We start from the raw sequence: 12046 nt of genomic DNA on the forward strand, positions 1-12046 counted from the left end.
AGTTCCAGCAAAGGAAGATTTACAGTGTATTTTTAACGAACACTAGAATGCTATGAATATTGTGAAATTTCGATCCAAATTAGCCTCAAAACCAACGCAAACGTTTTTTTTAAATTACTCTCAAGGAAACGAATTTTAAAACGAACTAACCCTGTTTTGTTTAGTTTGGGTCAAAGGCCTATCTATAGAAAAAGTATGAGCGAAATCGAATTTTGAGCTGTGTCCGCGATTTGACGATTATATTTGATGCTTAGGGACATTTACTCTTAACAAAAGATTGAGAACCAAACAACGATTCTATACCGCCATGATTGTTTGCTTCTACAACTTTAAAGCTAGAATTGTGCAAAATTTGACGAAACAATTTCCTGAAAAAATAAACAACAGGTACTGAGCATTTCTAAAGTTTAACAATTTGTTATTCACCTGTTTCGGACAATATGACATTGAGCTTTTCTCTTTTAATAAGTGAAGTAAACTAGACAAACGAAATTTGAATTAAAATAAATGGTACAGGTTTACTCTGCGTTGTGGTTAACGTCAAGCTATATATCAAGGTATAAAGGCATGTTTTGCATGTAAATAAGTAGTCTAAAGAGGTGATATTTGAAGAGATACCTTCAATTACAAAAAGCTTTGTAGTTCTTGACAGTAAGATTAAAACACAAGTTGGAAAATTGACAGAATTCTGAACATTGTTGCGCCTTATGTTCATTAGATTGTCTCCATGTTTTAGATCACGCCTCTCCCATTTTCCAACTCAAGATAAAAGAGGCTTTTCATATTCAAAGAGAACAACCTTCCTTGAATCATTTAACCTTTATAATTCTCACATCGTCACGTCTCATGTTTATTCAGTTGTTGTAACCGTTTGTCATAATTAGCATTTTTGCCTACTTAACATAAATTCACTTCCAACGCTTACTAACTGAAGATGTCAGAAGTCTCTGTCGAAACATGTTTTGTAAACTTAAAATTTTTGTCGTTTTCTTCCGAATTTTTACAGTGAAGTTATAGAGAAAACTGTAGCGTTATTTAAAACCAGTTTTGATTTATTTTTCCCCAATCTTCGAGAAATGGGACACTAAACAAGTTGCAGATTCACAAAATATGTAGCAAAGATAACTAACTACACCAAGTAACCGAAGGTAGAAGACTCCAACTCGAAAGTTACTACAATTGTAGGTATATCCAGTCCGTGGGAGTTCAATTTCAGATCACTAGTTGATAATGCATTTTCAGAGCACGTTGAAAGTTGTGCCGGGGTTTCAGTAAAACGCGGGGTCGGGGTCGGGGTCATTTTTTTTTCCTTTTTTTTTTCTTTTTTTTTTCATCATCACAGGTCATTTGTAGGTCAAATAAGGATTAAAGCCAATATAAAAAAGTTAAGTCTCTGAAGCTTACTTGCTTAGGATAGGTAATCGGTGACAACACTCGATGCAGTTCCGTATTCTGGCGGACATTGGTTCCGTGAATTGACTACCTTTTATTCTTCCAAGAAACGAAATGAGGCAAAAAATACAAGGTATGAGACAATATATTTCCTTGAACTAACAAATTCGTGAACTGGAATGTGCATGAACTTACTATAAACAACCCCGCCCCCTTCCATGATCGTGCTCCTTTGTTACAGTCAATCCATGTCACGCGTGACTGACTATTATTTCCGAGAATGAAATAAACATGCGTTCGAATTCCTTTTTAAAGCCCGGCACTTGAATGGAATGTAGAACATTTCTCTGGAAATCTTTCCGAAAAAGACGCATTAACTGACAAAAAAAATTAAAAAACTTGAGAGACAATTGTTATTCTTGAAATACTTGTGCTTTAATGTAAAGAAAAATTCATAGTTTTATACCGCCAATAAACTAGGGAAATTTCTACGAGAACTCTGAAATCTTACTGCCGACATCAAGACTGACATGTAAATAGGCCTTATCACGGTTTTCGACGCCATTTTGACGAGTAGGCAAACAGGCCTAAAATAACAACGTGCGACACCAAAGGAATGGAGAATTAGATAATTTCACTGTGGTGAAAGTTTAAGTGTCAAGGTGATCAATGGAATTTACAACTGAACGTTAACCCATTGAAAAAAATGATGGGAAAGCAGACTGTACAACCTTTAAACTATTTTTTTGACGGACTGTGTCAGCAATACCTTTACAAAGAATTTTCCGAACGACTCATTCAAGTTGTTCTTTTACTAAAAAAAAAAAAAAAAACAAGGAAAATCCAGTGGGAGCGGGATGTGGTGTTCCACGTTAGGGTTACACATACGGATGCTGTTTTCACCCACTTTGTTTTTTAAGGATGAGACAATGTAAAACTGAGTATTTTAAAGCATTTTTAGCACCGCTGTCGCAGAAGACATGGGTTCGATCCTGTTCGTGTCTGTGATTTTTTTTTTTTTATCTTTTTTTCAGACTTTCCTAGGGCACTCGCATGAATGGCGTTACCCAAATCACACCTATTCAATATTTGAAAACTATTTTAAAAAGATACAAATAAGGGATTAAAAAAAAAAAAGCAAGAATTGATCAAAATTGTCTCAAAAGATTCTTTTGTCCATTTCAACCATGCAATTACAAACTCGAACGACCTCTGTCATTCGACTCCAATTCGCGACACGTGGCATAAGCTTACACAACATAAGACACGTCCGCTGACACAATTTTTATTTTTCGCGATCAGCATGGAGGTTCGCTGAGTGGTGCAGTGAATTGACGAATATTCGGACGGACGAATATGCTTTACTGACTTTACTGACTATACAACCTACCAAGAACGGAAGTGCCTCAATATCGTTCTTGCCTCTTCTATGCTTAAAGGTAAGTCTCAAATTTTGCATTAAGTCTTGCATTTGGCTGAGAAAGCAAACACAACATGCAGAACGGGTACCATTGTATAAAAATCGGCATGGAATTGCTTCGATGATTACAAATCTCGACATCGTCAATTTTTTTACCTTAATATTTGTTTCTACCGCAAGTTATCTTTGACATAGATAATATATCATAATATTTAAATAGGGATAAAATATGTTAAGCGACAATAGACGGTTTTTACGGCAGTCTTGTTGGAGGTAAATATACATGATAATTACAAATATTTGCATAAATCTATATTTTATTTTTCAAAGGAAAATCATGTTGTTGTTTTTTTTTATTATTATTCCAATATGGTTTTCATGAAAACCCTCTATAGTTAAGAATAAGAACGGAGAGCTTATTCAGACCTATTATTTGGAAATTTTACTTTCACTATCTATCATCTCATATCTAACGCGCGCTCGAGGAATAATTGTTAACTACATCAGGGGAATGACAATTAGGAGAATTAAAGGCGTTGAATACTGGATGTTCCTCTTCATTTGGACCAGTGGGACTCACTCTGTGGCTATAGCTGTTTGATTGAGCCTTAACACAGGTCTGTTACACATGTGGTCGGTTGGTCCCGTGGGATACTGGCCAGACCAGAAATAGACATACGTCCACACGTTCATCTTTGTGAACTTTGTCAGCTGTGGGAAAATGGATATGAAACAACACATTGTGGAAAATATATATTAAATGCGTTTGGCTTATTCCCTTGCAAATAGTGGAGAATATAAAGTAACTAAATTGAGGGGTTAACTAACGACTAGACTAGAATTTTATATTGGTGATAAGGGCCCAGTTCCTCGAAGCATGGTTAGCGCTAACCCGGGTTAAATACCATGACAACCTATAAGTTTTAATACCTCTTAACCAATGGTTAGCGCTATAACCATGCTCCGAGCAACTCAGCCAAGGTTGCGCCAATAACGTTTTTCAAATCGAATCAATACGAGTACGATGGCGTTTTTATTTTTCAAAATCAATGTTGTTATCGATGTTGTGACGTCATCATTCAAGGTAGTGCTAACGTGCAAACTGCCATTACTTTGTGAACGCATCCAACTGTGTTGAAAATGTTGCAAATTTTCGAGCCTATTCTCCTTTAAAGTGCCCATATCGGATTTTTTTTTATTTTCTTATCTGAATCTAAACATCACCCTAAGAACTTCAGTGAAAAAATTTTTCGATTTGCATAAAACGCGAATTGTTTATGAATTTTATAAGACGTTCAAATTTGCCGCCATTTTGGCCCACCATTCGCATTAGTCTCCTCTCGGTCTAGCAAGAGCTGTGACGTAGATTCAGGAACACGTGACTTCAGCCTTTCTCTGGATCTCACTGAAAACAAGTCGCGGTATTTCTGCATGTTTCTCGAAAACGCCGGAAAGATGTGTTGCGGCGAGATGTGGAAACATCAAAGACGAAGCGAATGGAATAAGCATGCACAGGATTCCTTTCTTTGGCACCACATGCCCGCAAAGACTGAGGAGGCGAAAGAAATGGATCGATTTTATGCTGGAGCGGAGGAAGATGTGGACGCGCGCCTGGAAAGACCTCGTCCTTGTGCTCGATGCACTTCAATGACGAGGATTTCACAAGGCTGATGAATTCAGGTTTAAACTTAAAACGTGAACTGAAGTAGGATGACATCGGCGTTTGTGTTTATCCTTCAAAACATGCTAAGCGAAAAGAAGACGAAGACCAAGAGCCACCTTCGAAGAGGAGCGGGGAAAAGCGAATTCATGGTAAGCCGCTTTCGATACTGAATATTCACACCCGCTTGTGACATTCTAAGCGTTGTGACCTTCTGAGGTTTATAGTTTGACCTCACTGTTAACTCAGTCGCAAGTTTTATAAAATATGGCGTAATTGTTTTGGTATATATTCTCATAGATCGTGAGATCCGCGAAGTTTCGTTGAGACCAAGCTCTCAAAAAATACTAGCACTAATGCTACCACTGATGTAAATAGATCGATACGAGAACAGTCGCCCTCGGCGAACACAGAAAACATCGTAAACCACGATGTAGATAAGGTAGATAAACTGCAGCAAGAATTCAACGAGCTCAAACAAATATTGTACACACATGTGTTGCAGAATTCTGCAAACAATAAAAATGTTGAAAAGTATAACAGCGTTATCTCTGAAAACCTAACTACCACAACAGGGGTTCAAAATAGAAAAAGGACACAAAACAAATAACAAGCGCAAAGAGCGCAGAAAAAAATTGGCTAAAAAACGGATTGGGACACAAAGAGAAAAGCACGAGAAAATACGATTCATAAAGAAGTTTTCAAACCAACAACTTAGCGACAGCCTGTTAGCGTTTAATATTTCTAAAGGGCTCAAATTTGTCCCGACACCGGTGACAGACGCGAATATATATTTACATCACACGCCAACTCTTGTTAGACTTCGAACATTTCGCAAGACGTATGCGCCTAAAAGATACAATGGATTTCATAAACTTTATGAACAAGCTAACAAATTCCATCCTACAATTAAATTTTTGGCCGAAATTTCAGAGAACGAGACAAGCTATTATTATCACAGTTCAACGCGTGTCCTTCCTGTAGTTCTGCGAGAACAATGTCGCTAGTCAGCGCCGGCTTCCCAATTGCCTTCGAGTTCCTTGCAGCAGTAGTACTCGCTGATATTTGCTAGCAGATCACGGCTACAGTTACCACAAGTACACCTACATGGAAAATAATTCGTTCGAATGTATGTGAGTACTTGGCCATAGTTTAATTTTGACAGATGATAATGAAGAGCGCGTACTCAAAATGCAAGGTGAGAACTTTACCATCCACTAGCACGCCCTCTATTCTCCAAGCGTTTCGTTAAATCTTCCTCGAGTCGTCGCTTCTCGTCTTGTTCCTTGCGATATCTTTTTAGCCATTCTTCGTCTGCTATCGGCTCGTCCGCGTACGGTTCGAGTGTATCATCATCTTCACACGTATTACTTGTTTCGTGGACGCCATCTATCGCCTCGACTTCGACGCTTTCAAATTCGTCCTAGCTGCTTTCTTCAGCGGTTTGCTCACTTTCCGTGTCAGATAAGTTTTCTGCCATGGGATATACTTATTTGGAGCTAAGTTTTTCTTTCCTACCGGTGAATCTGACCATTTTCTTTCTGCCGCGAATGTACTTTACTGAAGGTCAAGTGAGTGCATAGACTCGAGAGTTCCTGAATGTACGTCACAGACTATGTCACGTGGCTCGATTGTGAGCCCGTTGGCATTCTCATCAGCGGGGCGGGTGGACCGCAATAAAGTAGGATTTTAAAGATTTGTAAAATTCATAAAAAAAATCGCGTTTCATTCAAATCGAAAAATTTTTTCGCGGAAGGTCTTCGCGTGATGTAAAGATTCAGATAAGAAAATAAAAATATTTGCATTTTCTTTGTAAGTAATCAATCGCTTGTTTTATTCGAACTTTCTTCGCTTTCCGGCCGTGTCTACAAGTTCGATTCAAGATACACGTCTGCATGCTGCCTTTACAAACCCCAATTAAAGAATTCTAGATACTGATTTTACTGAGTGATCTGCAACAATTACATTGAACGTGGCTAAAAGGAAGACCACGCATTTAATGTTCATGTGACTTACTCCCAGGAAAATAATATGGCAATTCTAGTTATTGAAGAAGTAATTAAAGACTGTACTATCTAAACTAACAAAGGGCCACTTGGAAGTTTTTCGTTAGGCGTGTAATTTTAATTGCGCTTTATGAAAGAAGTTAATCTCATCTGCCCTTATTTTGTTGTACAGCGCAACGTTTCACTTACGTCAAGGTCTTTGCAATTGAAGGTTGTTATTCCACCGCTTCCACAAGCCTGGTCTTTTTTCACAGGTATTTCTAGCTCATAAATACCAAACGGACTGATACATTCATCTGCCCCCAATAAAATGTCTCTTCCCCCGGTCAGTGGGTCGCTACACATTGACTCCCAGCGACTATCATCTCTAGTGATGCAGTAATGTCCTGTTAAGAACCAAGAAAATGTAATTAGTTGTCACTTTTAGAGGGAAGAGGCACATATTTTTAGAAAGACAAGCATGAGAGAAACTTCATAACAAACAGGTTTGGTTAACTTTGCATTGATCTTTCAACCCATTCGTAACTTAAGCGTTGGGAATTTCCAAATCGTATTGAAGTATATTGCCCGTTTTTAACCGTCCATAGAGCGACTCATGCTCTTATCTAACTTTTGCCACATTTTCGTAGGGGAGGGAGGGGGGGGGGGGGGGGTAGTGGGCGGGGGAGATAAGAAAGATTATCCCTCAATCATCCCTCAAAACAACCAAGGACGGAAAAAGTGGTTTGATCACATAGTCAAAAGAAGATGTAAGTAAGATTTTAAAACACCTGTAGCTTCTCCTTTTCTTTTCCTCTCCTGGCACTTTGTTTCGTCAGTGATGGTGAGCCGGTCAAACTTGATCGACCTGGGTTCGAGAGGTTGAACATATTTCTTGATGGTATTGTCACCAGCACGAAAGTAAGAACTGTTTCGATGGCGAAGTTTAAGATGAACCTTGGCAGGAACATTGTCTGGTTGCTCATAGGGGCCGAAAAGTTCAATATGTACCTGCCAAAAAAGAGTGAAATGAAATGAAAATTTTGACAGATCAGAACAAGCCAATTTGTTCCGCGTATTACTCGGTGTATCTAACAAAAAGAGCAACTGGCTAGCTCAGTAACCTAGTTTAAAATTAACAAAAGAAAAGTGACGTTCAGTAACTCTTACCTTTAAAAGTCGCACGTTGTAACATGTTTGACAACTCTGACTTATATTAATGCTGAATGTTGTCTTCCCATTCGAAGCAAGTTGCTCAAACATCTGATCCATAGAAACAAACCAGGAGTTTTGTGTCAGCAACGTAACAGTTGGATTGTGGTCGTCAATGTGTTTATTATTTTAATGAGATTAAATGATATTGTACTAGTAGTAAACAAACAATGATCATGCTATCAACATAATGCACTTTCATCACCTAGTTTAATGGCCTTAGCTCCCACAAGTCTCCTGTAGCTCAGTGGTAGAGCATCCGAACTAGTAATCGGAAGGTCTTAGGTTCGACTCCTGATAGGAGCACTCGGATGTCTTTTTTCCGAGTATGCCTTTGTCACTTTCTACAATAATAAATCATTCTCAATGATCATGCAGTCGACTAGTTATTTGGACAGCGGTCATAAATAGCATTCGGTGACGTTATCACTGAGTTCTCCTTAAAAAACCGGCGGGTTGCGCGGTGTTAGCATCTTGGCGGTATTTCATTCGCTTTTTGTTGGTGAATTTTTGTTTTGGTGTGAGTGTGGTAGCTGAAGTTGCCTATTAAAGCGGGCCTGATAAAGACAACTCTCGGTTAACAAGTAACAATCTAGTAGACAGCCTATGGGCAACTTGGCAGTGTATTATGTTGAGCTGTGTGTGTGTGTGTGTGTGTGTGTGCGCAATGGCCTTCGACATGAAGTCCCTGGCTCAATTCTGGCCTAGTGGTCACGTTCTCGAACTGCAGCGAAATATTAATTGTTCCAATGGCACATCAAGTAATAAAGCTTTAGTTATTTTCCCTTAAAGTGCCCCTGGGACGAAAGTTTAATTTTCCATCTTTTTGCATTTTCGTGTAGAATATGACCTTCTTACTCATGTTACCAAATTTCAATCCTTTACGGCGATTGAAAGTATTTTTTTTTTTAGCCTTTTATTCGAGATTTCACGGCCGCCATTACTTGGCCTTGTTCCGGAAGTTAAGGCTCAAATTACAGGAAGAGACGTCATTGGCCCAACACGAAAAATTCCACATGGCTAATTTTCATATGGATTCTACTTCATAAACTGTATCCTGCTGTTATTTAGTTCGCAACAGCAGAATACAGTTTATGAAGTAGAATCCATATGAAAATTAGCCATGTGGAATTTTTCGTGTTGAGCCAATGACGTCTCTTCCTGTAATTTGAGCCTTAACTTCCGGAACAAGGCCAAGTAATGGCGGCCGTGAAATCTCGAATAAAAGGCTAAAAAAAAAATACTTCCAATCGCCGTAAAGGATTGAAATTTGGTAACATGAGTAAGAAGGTCATATTCTACACGAAAATGCAAAAAGATGGAAAATGAAATTTTCGTCCCAGGGGCACTTTAACGTATCTAGCAGCAATTTTGTAGAATAAATTATTGCTCATGTGACTTGATATTACCATAGGTAATGAGAATGAGAGAGAGAATGTATGGCTCATTAACTTTTTTGCCACCCAGCAATTTCGCAGTTTTTGATGGCTGATATTTCCTTCAATGTTGCTTGCAAAGAGCTGAAATTGCCCAAATTGCTCAACTCTATCAGTTCTTTCAACTTTTGCATTTAGTTGATACATACGGCCACGGCTTCTATAAGTTAAGTCGTATGCTAATGAGGAAAATGTAGACAATGACGTCAGCAGATTCGCCTATCAGTAGTATTTAAGAGCCGTCCTCTGTAAATATCGACTATCGTCGTTTGGACGAGAAAAAATGAAATCCGTCAAACTTTCTCAGAAGAATGGTCTATATAAGTGATTCACATAAATATAACTTTCAGCTCAGTTCGATTCGTATTTTAGCTGTAGTGCGACCATCTTGGTTTTACCGCTCTGAGAGGGCTTTCAGCGGCCATTTTAGGCCACACTTTTAAGAATTTGCCTTACAAAGAAAGCGTTACAAATCCGAACAAAATCTCATTATTCGAGACAAGCAAATGTTTGTTGTTGTGTTAAGAAGCTTTTTTGGGAATTTGATCGAAATCTGATTTTTTTACAAAATTTTTAATTTCTTCCCTATTGAACTACTCTTCAAGTGCCAAAAAAATGGCCGACTTTAAAGGAAAATATCGCTAAAGATACATAAGTTGGCATCCTAAAACAGCATCCTGGTTAAAGAGCAATGTCTCGTCTGTAAGGATATGCAATAAAATTTTTGGGCAGTTCAAAAGAGAAAATTATAGAAGCAGAAGTTTTAACTGTACTTTTGTCAACAAACACCGCCTTCGTAATTAGCATAACAACATGAAAATAACGATTTACTAAGAAACTAATGATAAATTCCACTTACCTCGTGAAATATCGAGAACTGGATATTTCAAAATATATCAAACTATAGTTTCAGTCGGATACAGCCGCATTTTCGATGATTTGTTGTGCGAAATCACTGTAATACACCGCAGGTGTTAAACTGAGTTCAATTCTTCAAAGTCCGTCAGGATAACCATCGGCCGAAAAAATTGCCATCCGCCCCATAAGCTGCCGTGTGCAAGGTATCAAATATTTCTTTGTTATCCTTAATGACCAAAAATTCTTTCAGCAACCATTTTTAAAGCCTGCTTTGAACTGGAGATTCTCGTCAAGAAATCGTATATGTTCCGTTGACCTTCCGCCATGATTAAACAATGAGATTGCGTTACAGAAACGCACGCACATCCAGACGGGCTGGGGTGGGAGCGGGGAGGAAACAAAAATGGAATAGCTCGTTAATTTAAAAAAAAAAAAAGGGGCCATTGAAGATTACTATTAAAGGTATGTTATGCATTTTGCATTTCGGGTACTAATATGATAAGCTCTTATGCTGTGTTTCTTTGGTTGGAGCGTGGGGAGGGGGGGGGGGGGGTTGGCAAGTAAAACACTAATTTACAGCATCAGTTAATCGTTGGTCTTCTGTTTATGGTTCATACATGTTCACAACTATCCCAAGCTCACTGACAGCTATATATTTGTCACTGATAAGGTAACAGTGAGAAAGTTATATTCACTGGCACGTAAAATTAATATGAGGGTTTCTATGGGCATACATGCAAATAAACGGCTTACATAGAATTCCAATAAAAAGCGACTTACTTACTTGGTTTTTTTTTGTGTGTATTACACTTGCCTGTTTGTGTTTTGGAACGTTGTCATAGCGACGGCCATTACGAGGACTTGGAGCCAGAAAAACTACTAAATCTGAACATCGTTGGAAATGCTATCAAATGTTACGAAACGCAACCGACTGACAAATAGGGCACAACAGCTAATAGTTAGTGGCATTTATTAAGGGTGGCAAAAGGTTTTTTTGCGACGCGTGATGGCCTATAAATAAGCAGCGTGACGGGTGATGGAACCCGTGCATGATGCGTGACTGGCAGCACAACGAGATGCGTGATTTTCTTTTTTACGACTGAATGTCGGCACTACAAACCAAAAAACCTGCAAAAACATTTTGAGCTTTGTTATGGAATATCGTCCTTCCGTGCCTAACCTAAAACAATTCAGATGAGTAAACACAGGAGCCATAATCAGGGATGGAGACCGTAAGCGTAGGGTCTACGCGTCCCCATGAGTTGTGCCAAAAAAATTCTATTTTTAGCCCCCCCCCCCCCCCCCCCCCTAACGTCATAAACCCGCGTGAATACACGCAAATTTGCGTGGGGCTACTACCTTATATGTGACACGGAAAGCAGCTGAGAAAAAATTCACTAAAGATAAAAAAATCCTTACCTGTCTGAGTACATGTCCGTAGAGTGTAAGCTTTTTTCATTCATTTAACAGTAGCAACGCCCGCAGCGCCACCGTTTTGGCGCCTTTTTGACTTTACTGTGAGAGTCATGTGATCAATAGGCCGCTTATTCCAACTTTTCCCGTCTTCTTTCAATTGTTACCTTTTCCTTTGTGAGAGTCTAATTCCTTAAATGTGGGCACTGAGTAGATATTCCCTGGCAGAATTTTAAAATTTGGACGCCAGTTTGAACGGGTAGAAAAAAATTTCAATTTCTCCACGCGCGATCTTGGCCGTTTAGACGCGTGCGCGCACGCGCGTCTGGCGCAATTTTTTTTATAAAAATAGATTTTTTGGTACAACACATGGGGACAAGCCCACAAGTCAAAATGGCATCTCGTTACGGTCTCCATCCCTGATTATGGCTCCTGATAAATGACACTTGATAGAAAATCAGCCTCTGCTAAGGGAGATCTACAAAGACCCTTCCTTACTTTCGTACAGAAAAGAGAGATCTTAACAAGACATACTCGTAAGCTTTGAAGGTCATATTCTTCCTATCTCGACCAGTAGGAGCCATGTTTGGCCTATCTTTATTATTTTACCAAACAAGCTCTTCCGTGCCAGAAATCATCTTTCCCGCCGTTTTAAATCTTGTTGAGTAAA

The 12046-nt window shown here is 38.9% G+C and overlaps 2 protein-coding genes across 2 annotated transcripts in view; both read right to left on the reverse strand.

Moving 5' to 3' along the window:
* The window catches only part of LOC146451359 (uncharacterized), a 132307-nt gene that overhangs the window by 20117 nt on the left and 100144 nt on the right, over positions 1–12046 (reverse strand). The window lies entirely within an intron of this gene.
* LOC146451360 (uncharacterized) overlaps positions 3133–12046 on the reverse strand; it is a 25514-nt gene continuing 16600 nt past the window's right edge. Inside the window, exons 5-8 of the mRNA XM_085099171.1 lie at positions 7628–7720; positions 7249–7468; positions 6668–6864; positions 3133–3523 (exon numbers count right to left, since the gene is read on the reverse strand). Coding sequence (XP_084955297.1) covers positions 3389–3523; positions 6668–6864; positions 7249–7468; positions 7628–7720 — 645 coding nt within the window. The 3' untranslated portion in view covers positions 3133–3388. The remainder of the gene's footprint in view (positions 3524–6667; positions 6865–7248; positions 7469–7627; positions 7721–12046) is intronic.

Source organism: Pavona decussata, unplaced genomic scaffold, assembly GCF_977016875.1.
Source record: "Pavona decussata unplaced genomic scaffold, jaPavDecu1.1 SCAFFOLD_390, whole genome shotgun sequence".
Classification (NCBI taxonomy): domain Eukaryota; kingdom Metazoa; phylum Cnidaria; class Anthozoa; order Scleractinia; family Agariciidae; genus Pavona; species Pavona decussata.